The sequence below is a fragment of the Pan troglodytes genome, chromosome 23 (genome assembly GCF_028858775.2).
Source record: "Pan troglodytes isolate AG18354 chromosome 23, NHGRI_mPanTro3-v2.0_pri, whole genome shotgun sequence".
NCBI classification, from domain to species: Eukaryota; Metazoa; Chordata; class Mammalia; order Primates; family Hominidae; genus Pan; species Pan troglodytes.
The window spans coordinates 40,948,680-40,965,743 of record NC_086016.1 but is presented as its reverse complement, the minus strand read 5'-3'; the positions used below and the strand labels follow the sequence as shown (position 1 = coordinate 40,965,743).

Here is a 17,064-nt window from a genome sequence, read left to right as displayed (position 1 = left end):
TGTCCCTTCCAATCAGCGCCCGGGGCTCTGTGAGTGAGGGTGGGCGGGGCTCTGTGCGTGAGGGTGGGCGGGGCTCTGTGCGTGAGGGTGGGCGGGGCTCGTGAGTGAGGGTGGGGTCTGCATTTAGGTTCCTCTCCTGTGAGGTTTAGCTGAGTTTTCTGGATCCAGAGGGATGTCGTGTGACCTTTCCCCGCTACAGGTCCGCTACACAAGGAAAGACATCTACACATTTGCTAGTGTTTGTGGAAACTCTTGCAATTCATGACACAGTTACTGAGCAAAAGCAATTATGGAAGATTCTTAACGTTTTATTAGTCTAAATATGGAGCCAATTAATCATTTCATTAATACATTGAAAACTATTCTGGGAATATTGAGCATAATCTTACTATTGTACACTTGGAACATAAGAGAAATTTTCAATTAAAATTAATTCATTCTGGTTTTTTTTTTTTTTTTTGAGATGGAGTCTGGTACTGTCGCCCAGGCTGGAGTGCAGTAGCGCAATCTCTGCTCACTGCAAGCTCTGCCTCCTGGGTTCACGCTACTCTCCTGCCTCAGCCTCCCGAGTAGCTGGGACTACAGGTGCCCGCCACCACGCCTGGCTAACTTTTTGTATTTTTAGTAGAGACGGGGTTTCACCGTGTTAGCCAGGATGGTCTCGATCTCCTGACCTCGTGATCCACCCGCCTTGGCCTCCCAAAGTACTGGGATTACAGGCGTGAGCCACCGCGCCCGGCCCACTCTGATTTTTTAAAAATCTACTTGGTCAGGAGCATATTGCTTTGCTGGCGTCTGTGAGCAGCTGGAGATGGTGGTGAACGGCCTGTTCGCATTTCTTGGAAGAAGACCTTTTACTCTGCTGCTCAACCCAGGTCTCTGCCTTCCTTAGAGACTGAGGCCCATCCTTCAGTTTCCCTGATTCTGGAAGAGCAGGGGGGTTGAATGGAGCAGGAGGTGAGAGAGTGGAAAGAGGGCACAGGGAGGAGGCCTGGGGACAGTGACAATGACGGGAGAGGGGGGAGGGATGCGGGAGGTGGGAAAGAGAAGGAGGCTGTGAGAAGGAAAGGGAGGGACGGAGCTGGGCGCCCTGTGGGGAGCAGGGAACCCAGAGGAGGCTCTGAGCAGAGGGGAAGGCAAGGCCCAGGGGAGTGGGGAGGAGGGGGAGGCCGATGGGGCACCTGGCAGAGGGAGGAAGCCCTCACCTGGAGAATGGCCCGCAGCCTCCCACTCAGGGCTTGGCTGTGCTCCTCTAGTCCATCCCAGGGCTGGAAGGGACATCCCTGGTGGTCCACAAAGGTGTCCCAGCAGTGCTTAAATTCTGAAAAGGGACAGGGGAGATAAGTCACACTCCCGCTGTGGGATCGGGGTGGCACCAAGGGCCCATGACTCTCAGGACAGACTTCCCACATCCTGGTTTCAGTCCCTCCTTTCCCTCTCCCTCCCCTAGGGACTTAGCTCCTTCATCAGGCAGTTCCTTCCCATTGGAATCTGGGCCAGCCCAGTTCTCATTCTTTCAGAAAGCCCCAAGTTCTGCTTCCACTTCCAGCCACTCTCCCTGCCCTCCCTGGGCCCACATCTCCTGGCCTGGCCTCTCTCTTCCCATCGACCCCAAAGTCAGGTCCCAGAGTCCAGCCATCGTTTCTGCAGGCAGCAGACCAAGGCCTTTCTCCTTTTCTTCCCAGGAACCTCTCCTGCCCCCACCCACCCCACCCCACCTGAACCTTCCATTCTTACCATCGTAGGTCATGATGGAGACTTGGGCCCCAGCATCCCGCAGCATTTGCAGCGCCTCCTTATATAGGGGGTCGTAATCATAGATGCGGGCAGCGAAGATGCGCAGTCTCACGTGTGTGTTCTCCTGAAGGAACGCACGCACTTGCCCGGCACAGCCCCAGGAGAAGCAGGGGCTCCAGGAGATGAACCAAGTGACCCTGTAGATCTGGGCCGGGTCCAACTGCAAAGAAGGAACCAGGTCCAAGAAGCACAGCTCCGCATGGCGGCCGTAAAAGCCACAGAGAAGATTCTTAGCCTAGAAAAGGAAACAGAGTGTGAGGTGATGTGTGGTGAACAGGGAGGGAGGGCCTGGACCAGGTGGGGCTGGGGAGGCGGGGGCCTCCAGCACGAAATTACAGGGGTCGCCAAAACCCCGGTTATTAGGATGCATGATTTTCTATGCAATATTAAAAATATCAGATGTTATGCAAAAATCCCAAGATAAGTAAAATGTTGCCCATTTAAATACAAACAGATCAGGAGCAATGATGTTTTATTTTGCCCCAGCTCCAATATACACAGGACAGCACTCTCCTGCCAGGCTTTATTAAAATCTTTGGTTTTATTCATCATGATCTATTTGCATTAAATTTGCGTTTTAAAAGATTGCATTAATTATGAAATTAAAATGTGTTTTCTCTAATTACTGAGCATTTGGAGCCCCCATCAATTTTGTACCCAAGGTCAGAGGCTTCAGGACCCTCACCCCAGACCCAGCCCTGCAGGGAGGGGCTACAGAGATGGGGGCAGGGAGGAGGGGCCGGCAGAGCCCCGAGGTCATTGGCCTGATGCCCCTGAGTGAGTGTGCTTCCTTCAAGGGGAGATTGACCTGCTCTACTCATCAACTCCCCTACTCCCATCCCATCTGTGGCCCATAATTCTAGAAGCTTCTATTCTGTGCCACAACCTGTGCTGAGCCCAAATGTGATATAGACTTAGGCCAAAATGAATTCCACCAAAAGTAGTGGGGAAGAGAAGACCAGCAGGACTCACTCCAACGTGGGAAGGTCCCTGTGACATGGTATAATTGTCATTATTGTGACTTATAGAAATATGGTTTTTACTCCAAACTTCAGAGAAAAGGATTTTCCACTAAGACTAGGAATCGGTCAAGTTGGGGACAGCAGGGCAGCAAGGACTGTGATTGTGATGGGGACAAAGACAGGGAGGGATTCCATCAGCAGTGATGCAGGGTGGAGTGGATGACACGGTTTGTGCTGAGAAGGGGCTGTGGGTCATTCCTGGGGGAGTCCCACTGCTTAGGTGGTGATGGAGACTGGCACCCTTGAAAGGATGTTCCAAGCAGTGTGTGTGGATCCAGCGAGGCCCACATTGAGCTCATAGAGCCCAGAGAAGCCCCCAGTTTCCAGCACCAGAGCCAAGCATTACCTGGCCTCTCCAGACAGAGGCTGTGCTGGGTAGGGGCCAGGAAAGAAAGTCCCTCGGGCTCAGGGCCCCTCAGCCTGGCCTGGCCCAGCTCCTCCCCAAATGCTGGACATCCTTGCATCCTGACATGGGATCTGTTCTGGCCTTGCTGTGGGCTCCACCCTGGGCAGGACAGGATCCCTGGTTAGCCTCTCTTGCCTCAGTCTCTCTCCATGCAGGATGAAGCCCAGGAGAGGGCACTGGGGCATCCTGGCCTTGTGAGGTCAGGTAGGCCCTGAGTCCTCAGATCCCACAGTTCTGAATTGTTCCTGGTGAGAGCTGTGTCTGTGAGGGGATCCTGGGAGGGTCCTCAGGAAGCACTTTGCCATTGGGCAGACTCAACCCCACCTGGCCATGGATAGTCACTGAAGCCGAAGTCTCCCCCCAACCCCAGGGCCAAGCAGCAACAGCTGCAGGAAGCACAAGTGACAAACACTGCAGGAAACCACAAGTACCATCTAGAACCTTCTACCTATGAATGTCCCTGGATTGGGAGGGCCCTGCCTGGATTCAGATGGCTGGGTCGGTCACCTGGTTGTGTAGAAAGCCCCTGTGCTGGTCCATCTTGACCGAGGTGCCATTGTCCAGGCGCTCCACTTCGTAGCACAGGTAGGTCTTACGCCTTCCAATGCCGTTGTTAAAGTTGGAAGTGAATATGTGTGGGTCCATCAAGTGTCTGCGGACAGCCGGGGAAAAGACCAGAGGAGGAAGAGCCCTCCTGGACTGCCCTGCCTCCTCCTCCCTCCCCACACTTCCTCCCTTGCACCCCACCCTCCTTCCCCCTGCTCCGCACATCCCTTAGCACCACCTCCCAACCTCCCCGTCTGACCCCTTCTACGGCTCACTGGGAGATCACTGCAGCCCTGGGGCCTGTCTAAGCCTTGTCACGGTCTCCCCAGGGTCAGCTCAGTGTGCTCAGGCCCTCCGAGGAGGACCCTGCTCCTCTCCCTGGGGTAGAGCTGGGTCTTATTCTGTGGCCTCACCATGCACCCCTGTCCTGGCTCTGCTCACCCACAGCCCCTGCTGGAGATGGACCTGCTGGGGCTTCCTCCTGCCTGCAGGGTTAACTCCTACCACAGCGAGCATCGGGACAGGGACACTCCTGAGGGGGATCACTGGGGAGAGGAACCTGCCAGGGACTTCTTTTCGGGTAATTCATAGGATTTTCCACATCCCTTAGGGTGCCCTGAGGTCTCCCAAATGTGCTTCTCAGGCAATTGAGATGGGGGCAGCTCAGGACTCCTGGGCTGGAAACACCAGCCCCACCTTGAAGGCCTCTCCCAGCCCCTCTCTATGCATCCTGACATAATCAGAATTAGAAAAATCTCTGTTGGGAGGCAGCAGCAAAAGAAAGAAAGAAAGAAGGAAAGAGAAAGAAGGAAGGAAGGAAAGAAAGAAAGAGAGAGAGAAACAGAGAGATGGAGGAAGGAAGGAAGGAAGGAAGGAAGGAAGGAAGGAAGGAAGGAAGGATCAAAATGTTCCCCACCATTTCGAGTAGACCTGGGTATGAATCTGGGCTCTACCACTCACTTGCTCTGTGTTCTCAAAAAAAGGAAACAAGGCTTCCTCATAGCCAAGCAGTCCTACAAGCAACCCCCTTTTCTTAATATTAGGGAGAACAAGATGACACTGAACATAAAAAGGGCTTAGGCCAAGTCCAGATACATGGAACATTTACAAGAAATAGTAGATGCTCATTTAAAGACAAGTGAGGAGAATCCCCTCTCTGACCGTCTTCACTGGCTGGGGCACAGCACCATTATCTATTGGGATTTTCAGGCTCCCTGTGCACCTGCCCCGGGAGGTGGAAGGAGACCTGGAACTGGTACCATCAGAGGAGAGACCAGCGCTGGGACCAAAACTGGGAACCTAGAGCAAGAGGCCAGGTCCAGAGAGAAGGTCAGGAAGAAAAGAGAGGCCCCAGGGGTTTGAGGGTGAGAGGTGAGTGCTCATCAGAAAAGCACAAAGAGGAGGCTGAGGCACAGAGGTGCTTGGAGGGGCTTCCCATACCTGGGCCCGGATGCTGGGCTGGCTTCCGTGTGCTTGTCCCTTCTCGGTTCCTGGTCTGTGTCCTCCCGCTCTTGCGACTTGCTCAAGGCGTGGTGTTAAGATCTTCACCAACATTCTCTTAGGATTCAGGAGCCTTAATATATCATCGGAGCAACCTGGAAGCTGCTGAGTCAGCGATACCCTGCCCCACCCCTTCTCCAGCTCAGGCCGAGCGTGCCACCCTCATTAGCGTCAGAACAAGGAAGTTCTCTGCCATGCCTCTGGGCAAGCTTTGGTTTTGATGTGCCCACTCTGACCACTGAACCACCAGACACTGTGGAGTGACAATGGGGATGTAGGCCTGGCCACACTTTGCTCCCTGTGGGCCACAGGAATCTGGAAGGCAGGAGACCAGGGGGCAGGTGAGAAGACAGGTGTCCACACCCTGGAGAAAGACCCTGAATAACACTCAGCGGTCCAGAGAGCAGGCTCCAGGACAGCCACCCCTGTGTCCTCCCCTGTGGCCAGTGCAGGATGTGCCTGGTCCAGGCTCCCTGGCACCTGCTGCATCCTGGGCTCTCTGTTAGGGTCCTGCATCTTCTTCCCTGGCTGTGGAGATGGGAGACCAGCAGGTACTGCATCCTCCTATGCATCAGTGTATCTAATAATTGTAAACTAGAGGGACGAGTGTTTTCATCCCCATTACCCAGAGGAGATGCTAAAGGCTCTGAAAGGTACCTAGAGATCCAGGCCCTCCCAGGAAACAGAGTCCACAGCAGGGACACACCCCCACCCCTCTGTCAGAAGGGCCACCCTGTGCCCTTTCTCCCACCTCTGGGCCCTGCAGAAATGTGAGGGACACTGTGCTCCTGCCCCAAGTGAGCCCCTGAGTCCTGGGGGCAGGTCTGGCGCCGTCCTTTCCCAGGTCCACCTGCTACACCCAGCACAGCTGCCCCTGGAAGGTGCTGGCCCTGTGGGCCCAGGGGCTGTCCCCTGTCCTGCCTGCTCCCCTGTCCTGGCTCTTACTAGACCCCCCTGTCTTTGGCCAGCAATCCTCCCACCTCAGCACAGTGTCCCTGCCATTTTGGTGGGCGCCACAGACTAGAGGAGGCCCTGTTCTCTGCCGTGAGGACCCCTCCCATTCTGTCTCCAGATGTTGGACTCTTCTAGTCAAGAAGATGTCCCCTGGGGGCTGTCAACTCCCATTTGAGTCTCAGGTGGTTCCGGTGTGAGCTCATCTTGGTGTGTTTTGTGAGTCTGACCAGAGGCCACCCTTCCCAGTTCACACTCGAGGCACACACAGCGGGACGCCCCGCAGTACCCACAGCCCACCTGGGCCAGAGACCACACCTGTACCAACTTTGGGAGGACCCAACCCTTCCCCAACCCTTCCCGGTGGCTCCTGCTGCCCAGAGTGTGATGGCCTTTCCCCTGGCTCAATAATGCATCAAATGCCCCTGGAGCAAATACACCCCTGGACCCATGGCCAGGACAGCCCCCACATGAGCTTTCTACGGGGAGACCCAGGAGAGCTGCAACAGGGGACAGCGCTTTGTTCAGCATCCCTGGGGCGTCTCCTGCGTCTCCTGGCTCTGGGTCCTCAGCCTTGGGTTCCAGGGTCTCCCCAGCTCACCCACCCTGGGCACATCCTCCTCCCTGCTGCCCCAGCCGGCCCAGGCCCCACTGGATTCATGACTGGCCCATGCCTGCCTCCCCTCTCTGATCCAGACAGGTCCAGATCTTCCAGAATGTCTCCAAATCTGTAAGATCCACTTTATGGCCCATCACAGAAACAGGCACATTGTCTGTTTCTCTTTCTAGTTTTACAAACCAGTCAGGTTAGACTATCAGCACATCTGCACATCTGTGAACCTTCTCATTTGATGACAAAGAAGGCCTCAGACTAAAATGTTTAAAGCAAAGTGGGGCCCAGCTACTGTCCAGAGTTCAATTCTCAGTAACTCACTGTACAAGCCATGCACCCAGGCAGGGCTCCAGAGAGGAGAGAAGACAGGGTGTTGGGGGGTCCCCACTAGCAGAGAGGGAGGCCAGGACCCTCCCTTGCCAAGGGTGGACAGGGGGAGCCACTGGTTGGGCGTCTGCAGCCCAGACATGAGCGGGGAACAGTCTCACTCTAGCCCCTGGACCCAGGAACTTCCATAAGGGCCACAACCTGGAACCTCTGAGTGAGCTCCCCAGGGACTTATGTGCCCCACCCCCTGCCAGTGCCCCCACCGACCACACCCACATCCTTCTGTGCACTAGGGCCTGACTCTCTCCGGGCAGGAATGTCCCAGACACAACTGGCCCCTTCCTGGTCCCCCTGCAGCCAGGGCAGGGCAGGGTCTTCAAGGCATCAGGGGAACCCAGGGGTGGTTAAGAGTGTGCACCTTCCCTAGGCCAACTATAAGGAAGACGGAAGGAGATTCCACCCTTTCCTGGGGAAGGACAGCCCCTCCCCCATTTCTGTCCCTGGAATGTTGGCTGAACAATCAATGCGATAAATGTGAAAATGTGATAAAATACCAGGTCTTGCTGGAGTTTCCATAGGAGCCTGGGGAAGGTCCAAGGGGAGAGAAAGAAACTGGATCCCCAAGGGGGAGGCAGGAGAATGGCCTCCTTAACAGGTGCAAGCTTCCCTGGGCTTTGCCCAGGTCCCCTGTAAGGAAAACTGGGGACGGGGCAAGTGCCCCACAGGGGTCCAGACTGGGTGAGAGGGACAGACCAGGGCAGAGGGACCCTGAAGTGGTCCCTGATTGCTGGGCCATTCAGCCCAGGTCACCCTGGGACCAGAACGGAGGTCCCGCTTGGGTCTGGCGTCCATGCTGCTGTGTATGAGGTCCCGGCTCTGCCATCACTGTGGGGCCCCGACCCCTATAGCCCAGAGGAACCACAGGCTTCCATTTCCTAGCCCAGGTCTGAGCAGTGTCATGGGGCTGCGTCCAGTCCCCTCCCCTGGACCCACAGGGCTCCCAGGTCGTAGGCAAAGCTCTGAGATGAGACCCAGGGAAGCTGGGAGTCTGAGGAGCTCGGGAGAGAAAGGGCTCCCTGCTCCTGTGCCCCGCCCCCAACAGAGTGACATGACGAAAAGGACCCTTCCTTGGGATACCCCAGACACACCCAGATGCCCACTTCAACATTGCCCGTGGAGCAGGGTGAGGGGACAGCCTCAGTGTCCACCTGCTCCTCTGGCTTTGATTCTGGGCTCTGACAACAGCCCCGCCCTCCTCATCCTAGAAGCAAGTAATTGAAAAAACCAAAGGCTCTCTCCAAGCAAAGGGGCCAAGCTGGGGGGGCGGGGGGGACAAAGGGTGGGGGGAATAGGGAGGTGGAGGAGGTGGCTGCATCTGCCCTTGGACAGGGGACAGTGCTGTCCTCCCAGGGTGGGGCCCTCTGTCCCCCATACCCCCACTGGGGTGGCCTCTTTGCCCAGAGTGACTACATGTTGTCCATTTTTCGGTCACTTGTTTCAAGGCGTGGAGCTGGGGCTGTTGTCAGAACCCAGAAATGAAAACGAGAGGATCGGGGTTGATGACGTGGTTTCCCCAGCACTCTTCGCGGTAAGAATTGCTGCAATCCTCTGACTTGGGGCAGAGCTGAGGTAGACATCTGGGTGTGTCTGGGAAACCCCGGGGAAGGTTCCTTTCTGTCCTGTCACTGTCTGTGTGTGCTTGTGTGTCTGTGTGTGTCTGTGTCTTTGCCACCAGAAGGAGTTGGGCCTGTTTGCTCATGAGCAGCTGTCGAGGAGGCCCACTGTGTACCACATATGCGGCTCCTGAGGTCCTGAGGTGGAAGGTCCCTACTGCATCCACAACCCCGCGGGGCAGAGAAGGAGCCCAGAGAAGGAGGGACGTCCCACCTCGTGGAAGGCCAGGAATCAGGAAGACCAGTGTCCCTTGTGCTAGGGCAGCACAGTGGGGTCCCTCTCTCTCTCCCTCACCCCCATGCTCCTGGTCAACCTCCTCCCGCTCCAGCCCTGGCTGCCAGGGCCAGCCCCCCGCCTTCTCTATGGGGTGGGACGCTGGTGAGCCACGTATTCACGGGAGGACCCTCAGCACAGAATGAGCCCTGGACGGTCCATGCATGTGACTGACATTGCTCACTTCACCAGCCCATCTGCTCCCTCCCTTCCTGAGGCAGGCAGCAGGAGAGGGGCAGAGACACAGACATCCCAGGAGGGAAAACCTTCTGGAAGAGCCTACTTGACATGCCTGGTATCCTTGGCTCCCAGACAAGTCTGGACCACCGATCCCACATGGTAAAAAGGACCCTTCCACGAGATACTCCCAGACACAGCCAGATGCCCCATAGAGAAGGCGGTGGGCAGGTCCTGGTGGTCCCAGCCCCACCCAGTCCTCCGAGGGAAGCATCCACAGCTGTTTCTGCTCCTTGGCCTCCGACACCCCAGTGCCATCCCCGGAGGGCCTGGGCTGCCCCTGCACGGTGAGCTCCGGGCCAGTGGCAGCCGGGGGCCCTGCTCTCGGCACCACCCTCCTCCAGGGGTGGAGACCCAGGCCTTGGGTCTGTGAGCTCCTAGGTCTGTTTCTGGATGCAGCTCAGCTCCCTCTGCTACGCACAGAGTAAGTGCCCAGCATGTGTGCCATGGCTCAAGTTGGGGATGTAGGAGTCTGGGCTGGGAGGAAGGGCCTGGCTTCCGCCTCTGGCGCGGGATGGAGAGGGCACCAAGCTCATGGTGTCACTCGTGTCACTTGGCCGTTCACTGGTGCTCGGCAGAGGTTCTCTCGCAGGCTCCTGTGTTTACTGTATGGTGTCTTCCGCTGTGCAGAAATTTCAAATATAGCCCAGTCAAATATATCAGGCTGTCTTCCCTTGGGCTCACATCTAAGACCATGGCTGCTCCACCCTTCCTATGTGTAGAAATTCTTACCTGTCTCTCCACGGTATGTCGCTTGTCCAGGGAAGATTCCATGCCTGCCTCGTGGAAACACCCGGAGCAGAAAAGGCAGCATCCCCGTGGCAGGGAGGCCTGAGGGCCATAGTGTCTGGCATTGTGTGCCTTGTTTATGCTAGCTTTCTCAACCACAAGATTACAAAAGTGTTTTCCTGTATTTCTTCCTATCCTCTTGCATATGTAGATAAATACGCATGTGTGAGACACACATGCACACACACACACACATGCACACACCACCACACATTTGTTGAGCTAAGTGGGTGATGCTCCGTCGAGTGCACCAAGCTGGCTTCTTCCTCGGGGCTTTTGTGCCTGTGCATGGGTCCCTTTTCATGGGCTGTTTGAGCCCAGCTTCTCCCATGACAGCCCCTGTGTCTGCCTCCCACCCGGGCACAGAGCAGGAACAGCAGCCCTGCCCTCTTCACTGGGCAAGCGTGCTGTGCACAGGTAGGTGTTCAATATTGGATGAATAATTCATACTAACAAACCCTGTTCAACCCACCAAGTGTAAACTGCTGAGGTCTCCCAATATTCCTGGGGACACACTTTAGAATTCACACGTCACCCAGGGCGGGTGAAAGCTCGCTTTTCTTTTTCCTCTTCAGCCACGGAACTTGCCGATGCCCACTTTTCCAATGCCAGCGTGAAAGCCCCAGTGAGTGCCCTAGAGGGGCAGGACACCAGCTGAAGCTCTTTTTGTAAAGTCTGTGCAAACTGCAGCAATCCACAACCATGAGCTTCACCTAATTCTCCTCCTTACTAATGAGGAAGTACACGGGTGGCCCAGAAATAAAGAATTTACACAGGCACTCTCTAATGAGATTTTATAAATTGCTACTCTTAGGCAATGTGACCTAGTGGGCAATAATGTCAGCACCTTGCGTTGTGCAATTTGCCAGAGCCCAGCCCATGTCCAGTCCAAAGGGGGTGAAATTTCTCCTTGTGGCTTTAGAGCTTTCTTCTGAGCACCCGTCCACCCTCCTACACACACCCTTCTGAATGTTGTAGCTTTATAATTGTATTGAGACTTTGTACAGCTCACTCTTCCAATTGTTATAGCTTTAAAATAGTATGGACTTTTCTTTTCTTTTCTTTTCTTTTTTTTTTTTTTTGAGACAAGAGTCTTGTTCTGTCACCCAGGCTGGAGTACAGTCATGTGATCTCAGCTCACTGCAACCTCCGCCTCCTGGGTTCAAGCAATTCTCCTGCCTCAGCCTCATGAGTAGCTGGGAACTACAGGCGTGCACCACCACACCCAGCTAATTTTTGTATTTTTAGTAGAGACGGGGTTTCACCATGTTGACCAGGCTGGTCTTGAACTCCTGACCTCAGGTGATCTGCCTGCCTCAGCCTCCCAAAGTGCTGGGATTACAGGCATGAGCCACCATGCCCAGCCATGTATTGACATTTTCTACCTCAACTCTCTTTATCTCTCGTAGTTTTCAAAATCAAATGAGTGGATCCAAGTCCTATGAATGCAATGACGAGCTTGTCAGGTTCCAGTAAAGCCCTATCAACATTTTTAATGTGATTGCACTCGTTTATAGATTAGTTGGGTAGATGATTGATACTGGCAACCTCAAGCCTGCATTTATAATTAAATTGAGACTTCCATCAAGGGCTGGGCACACTGTGGGAGCTTAAGGAGGGACAGTGTGCTTCCTGCCCTGGCACCTCATGGCAGCCAGGCTTGAAGGGTTCCCACAGCAGCCTTCACCACCCCCACGTGACGCCCTGCCCTTTGCTTGTGTCTCTGGGTTTGATAACAGCCCTGACTCCACTCATTGGAAGTAAGTGATAAAAATTGTGCAGTCATTCTGGGCAAAGGGGCCAGTGTAAGGGGGGCAAGAGGGGCTCACCCTGGTGAAAGAACCCCACAGTTAGTCATGTCACAGGGCGGGTCTCAGGGAGACCTGACCACTGTCCCCCAGAACCCCACCTTCCAAGGGCCCAGGCCCCCTGTCCCCTGGGGCTCACTCACAGCTTGGCCATGACCTCTTTCTTCCTCCCTGGGATGAGGCCCAGTGCCTGGAGATGGCCAGCCATCCCTCTGGGGGCCACCAGGTGACCAGCAGGAGAGCCGCGTCTGCAGGAGCAGATGTGGGGGCAGAGCCTGGATTCTGTGCGTGGTTGCGGGCCTGGATCTTGTTGTGTGTAATGACCGAACCCTACTCAGCCCCTCAGGCAGCTCTGCTGGTCCCCACAGCCGCAGACCTCCCTCCAGCTCCCTCTGTTCCCACGCCCCTGTCCTCCTGGCTCCTTCGTGTCCACTGCCTCCTGTCCTCCTGCAGTTGCCTGCAGCCCTGCCCTGCCCCTCTCCTCCCTCCTCTCTTCTCCTTTCCTTCCATCTCTCCATGGATCTGAGTCTACTAGCTCTTCCCTTCGGGCCTAAACGGCTGCCAGACTTCTTCCTGCCCTCCTGCGCCATCCCCTCTCACTGCTTCTTCTAATCCCCTCCACTAAATAATTATTTTCCCCCAGGCCCATATAGTCACTGTCAACGTTGTGGCACAGTTTGGCCCCAGATATGTGAGCAGAAGTTTGCCGAGGGGAGACCTGGGGAAGGCTGCCCTTTCTGGACAATCCTGTCGTCCAGGGTGACCAGGGCCGGGAGGCTGGACCCAGGGGCTTCAGGCTCTGCAGATGGAAAGGCAAGAGAGCACCAGTGCCCACCATGGCTGAGGTTGGGAGGTGGGGGCTGCTGTCCAGGGGCAGAGTCCATCCTCCATGTGGAACCCTTCCCACCTGGGCTCCCTCTGTAGTGGGTGGAATCCGGAAGGGGTGGGAACAGGGCTGCTCCCAAGGCCCCCTGACTACACATGTGTGGCTCCTTTCCAACAGGGAGACTCGCTGCTGGCTCTCCTCTTATTGCCTGGCCTGTCCCGTCTGACCAGGGCTGGCCAGCAGCGGGGAGCTCTGTGAGTGAGGTCAGAGTTTGAATTCAGGTGCTTGTCCTTCAGCTGCACCCTCAGCCCCTTCTGTGCAGCTTCCTGGATAGATGCCTCTCTGGGCAGCCCCAGCGCTTCCCTCCCAGGCTCTGTCCTCCCTGACTATGTTGCCAGGCGATGCCTTTGCCCTGGCAAGCTCTTTCTGGCAATTGGTCATTTCTAGCCTCATACCTTGCCTTGGAAGTAGGGTCACTGTGGCACTTTTCATCTGAACCTGGACCCTTTCAAGAGTGACAGGGGTGCTGTCACCCATGGCAGGGACAGCAGGCCTAGAGCATCCCCATCCAGGGCAAAAGGGACACAGGTTCACCCTATTCAGAGGGAGTCGATCAATTGCTATTACATGGATGGGGAGGCTGAGGCTCTGAGATGTCCCGAATATAGATCTAGGCAAGCCACCTAACCTTAACTCCCTCCCCCGCACCAGAAGAACCCCTCGCCCACATGGCTGCCATGAGGCTTAAGCAAGAAGGTGCCACTCATGTGCAGCAGCAGAAGTGGCTCCATTATTCCTCTTACCCTCACCCCCACTTCTCACCCCTACTTCTGTGAAGTCTCGTCACTAATAAGCAATGAGTTTAAGTGCTGACCCTGAGTTCACTGGTATCAAGGCACCTGACTCATTTGGCATGTTTGTGATGGTCAGAGAAAAGTACCCCTGCTCTGTACAGACACATTTCTCCAGGTGCCAGCCTCTACTCATCCTCCCTGAGCAGTGCGAGGCTGAGCAACTGTACGTGGCAGCCCTGATTGGCTGACAGTGATCCCGGCAGTTAACATCAGCACTTCAGCCCCTAGCAGCCCCAGGACCAATGTCTCTCCTCCACCTACAACATGTCCCTGATCCTACCTGCCGCTGACCTCTCTGGCCGATGGCCCTCTCCCTGGTACTGTCCCTTTCACCTGCTCAGCTTGGAACATCTCCCTCAACTCTCTAGGAAACATCAGCCCAGGAAGACCCTGGGAGAAAGTGAGTAGAGAGAGGGGGGCGTGGCTGTTGGACTTTCCGCCTGTTCTCTCCACTGGGTTGTACCTCCTGTAAGAGCAGGGCAGTGTCATCTCTGCATCATCAGCGCCAGGTATTCGGCTTATGAGCACTGAGTGAATGAGGATCGAGTGACTCAGTGAGGGAGACTTTCAAAGACTGGTATCACTTCCTAATCCCGCCGTTCAGCTCCACCAGAGGTTCAGAGCTCAAGCGATCTGGTAGGCTGGGTGCTGGTGAAGTAAGAGGCACTGCATAGGGGACAAATAAACCCCGACACTGCAGTGGTTTAATACAAAAGATGTCTATTTCTCCCTCACACAAGAGTGTCACGCAGGCATTCCTCCGAGCACACGGGCAATTTCCTCCAGGTCGCAAATCAGAAGCCTCAGAGGGCTCCTCGGAGGCCTCAGCGCACAGGGATAGAAGCGGAAGGAGAGTGGGAAGTCCGGCCAGCTTTTTATCTTCACATCTGCTGGCAAGAACCAATGCAAAGGGTTGGGGATGATGGGAAATGGGGTCCGAGCGTGGCAACTCTCCCCAGAACTACCCTCGCTGGGCAGGGGGAGCAGCCAGCCACTCTGCCCCAAAGGCAAACCCAGCCAACAAAAGCCCTTCCCCAGCAGCAGCTGGGGGCATTCCTGCTGCAGTAGCAGAGGTCCGCTCTGCCATTCCTCCTCCAGGAAGCCTTCCTTGGATTCTCCCGGGCCAGGCGGTTCTGTTCCAGTAGTCCCCAGTGCTCTCATTTCCCTGCCATGAGCCACACATTTGAAAGTATCTCCCATTTGACGAAAATCAACCCCTCTTTTTGGTTTTGAACTCCTAGCACATGGTCAGTGCTTTTTCAATGTTTGGGGAAAACTCAGTGAAAGAACATGTTGGGACGCAGAAAACAATATCTCAAAATGAAGGCCTGAGAAGCAGCCTCAGAAGCAATAGCTTTTCTCTGAACTTTGCATGCCCTTTTGTCCTCAGTCTCATTCTCTTGCTAAGCTGGCCGTAGGAAGTCGAATCCCCTTTCCACCCCCACCCTGCAAACAGCCATAAAACCTAAAAATATTACTTTTCTCCCCAAACCAGCCATAAAACCCAAAAATATTATTCTAACTTTCTCTCTGCCTTTCTATATAAAAACTGTTCATAAAGAAATTCTCTGGGCTGGGTGCAGTGGCTCATGCCTGTAATCCCAGCACTTTGGGAGGCCGAGGTGGGTGGATCATCTGAGGTCAGGAGTTCGAGACCAGCCTGGCCAACATGGCAAAACTCTGTCTCTACTAAAAATATCTAAATTAGCCAGGCATGATGGCGGGTGCCTGTCATCCCAGCTACTCAGAAGGCTGAAGTAGGAGAATTGCTTGAACCTGGGAGGTGGATGTTGCAGTGAGCCAAGATTGTGCCATTGTACTCCAGCCTGGGCAACATAGTGAGACCCTGTCAGAAAGAAAGAAAGAAAGAAAGAAGGAAAGAAAGAAAGAAAGAAAGAAAGAAAGAAAGAAAGAAAGAGAGAAAGAAAAGAAAATAAAGAGAAAGCAAGCAAGCAAGCAAGCAGGAAAGAAAGAAGAAATTCTCTGACCTATTTTGACTGTAGGTCATAAGACTCCCAGTCCAGAGAGGGCCTTGCCCCACACCCAGAAGGAAGGAATGCTGCTCAAAGAGGCCAAGAAGAATCTAGAGAGACAAGCCCTGCCGGATTTCCCCCTCAGTCTGTTAGCATTAGATCAAACCCTTTTTGTCCAATTATATTTCTACATAGCTGCCCATACCTGGTTGAAATTAAGCATAAAAATGGATGACTTCCCCTGTATCTTTTGGTCTTCAATCTGAAGGCTCCATCATAGATGTTAAATAAAACATGCATGCCTTTTCTCCAATTTGTCTGGTTTTTGTTGTTGTTGTTGTTTGTTTGTTTTGTTTTTGTTTTTGATGGAGTCTCGCTGTGTTGCCTAGGCTGGAGTGCTGTGGCACAGTCTCAGCTCACTGTAACCTCCGCCTCCCTCGTTCAAGCAATTCTCCTGCCTCAACCTCCTGAGTAACTGAGATTATAGGAGCCTGCCACTACACCTGGCTAATTTTTTCTATTTTTAGTAGAGAGGGGGTTTCACCATGTTGGCCAGGCTGGTCTCAAACTCCTAACCTCAGGTGATCCGCCCGCCTTGGCCTCCCAAAGTGCTGGGATTGCAGGGGTGAGCCACCGCACCTGGCCAAGTTGTCTGCCTTTTGTGAGTTCCTCTTTCAGCAAAACTTCAGAGGGCGAAGGGGAAGTTTTTTCTTCGCTCCCTACAGATCAATAGCCACCAACTCTGTCCTCAAGACACTGAGAGTCTAGTTTCATCCCTGGGTAAAATGGGTGGCCACCACATGATGAGGGGAATGTGCTGGGGAGGTGGGGGTGCTTAGAGCTGGGGCATTTCACACAACCCAGAGGGGACAGGGCTATCTGAGAAGGCTTCCCTGAGGAGGTGTTCCCTGAAATGAATCCTAAAGGCAGATAGGAGTCAGCCAGGCTGGAGGGCTGTGAATGGCAGAGGCAATCATGACACAAGGGGTCTCACATGCAGAGGCGTCTGAGTGCATGATATTGAACGTGTCATAGTCAATTCTGTTCAGCGAGGGCCCCATAGGTGAGCCGAGAGACAGCCCAACCTGGGGCGTGTATTTGCCACCTGTGTGACTTTCAGGAGACTAATGGCACAGCAGTGTTCTAAAGAGAGCCGAGATCTTCCCACCCCCTTGCTCTCAGAGTCAAATCTGAAGCAGCGGCTGAAGGCCACCTTCCCACACCCTTCCTGAGTGGTCCCCAGCAGGTGCCCTGATGAGATGCAGAATCGGTGCTTCCATGAGCTCTCCAATCCCAGGAGAGGGGAAGGAGGGCAAAAGGGAAGCATGGGTGGTAAGCAGCCCCTGTGAGCGGAACATGGAGTGAACACAGAGGACTGTGTTAATTCTTCGAGATTCCTGAGCTTTAAGACCAAGGTATCAAGAGGCTGGACCCTCTTTGAGAACCACCGACAACCCTAGCCTTCAAA

General features: G+C 54.6%; 1 protein-coding gene across 1 annotated transcript; it reads right to left on the bottom strand.

Annotated features, from left to right (window-relative positions):
* Window positions 1-233: 233 nt before the first annotated feature.
* On the bottom strand, window positions 234-10,204 carry APOBEC3A (apolipoprotein B mRNA editing enzyme catalytic subunit 3A). Its single transcript, XM_016939190.4, has 6 exons — window positions 10,079-10,204; window positions 5,212-9,968; window positions 3,733-3,877; window positions 1,738-2,032; window positions 1,206-1,321; window positions 234-924 (listed from the first exon to the last, which is right to left on the bottom strand). The coding sequence occupies exons 3-6, from the start codon at window positions 3,868-3,870 to the stop codon at window positions 910-912; spliced, it is 564 nt and encodes a 187-aa protein (XP_016794679.2). The 5' UTR covers window positions 3,871-3,877; window positions 5,212-9,968; window positions 10,079-10,204; the 3' UTR covers window positions 234-909.
* Between the last annotated feature and the right edge of the window lie 6,860 nt (window positions 10,205-17,064).

What these genes read in the sequence shown, in the direction of transcription:
- APOBEC3A (XM_016939190.4), bottom strand. Translation starts at nt 3,870, where the DNA reads ATGGACCCACACATATTCACTTCCAACTTTAACAACGGCATTGGAAGG. An exon ending in GGGGCTTTCTACACAACCAG is followed by an intron (nt 2,033 to 3,732) that starts GTGACCGACCCA and finishes TTCCTTTTCTAG; the next exon opens with GCTAAGAATCTTCTCTGTGG. An exon ending in CTCCATCATGACCTACGATG is followed by an intron (nt 1,322 to 1,737) that starts GTAAGAATGGAA and finishes GTCCCTTTTCAG; the next exon opens with AATTTAAGCACTGCTGGGAC.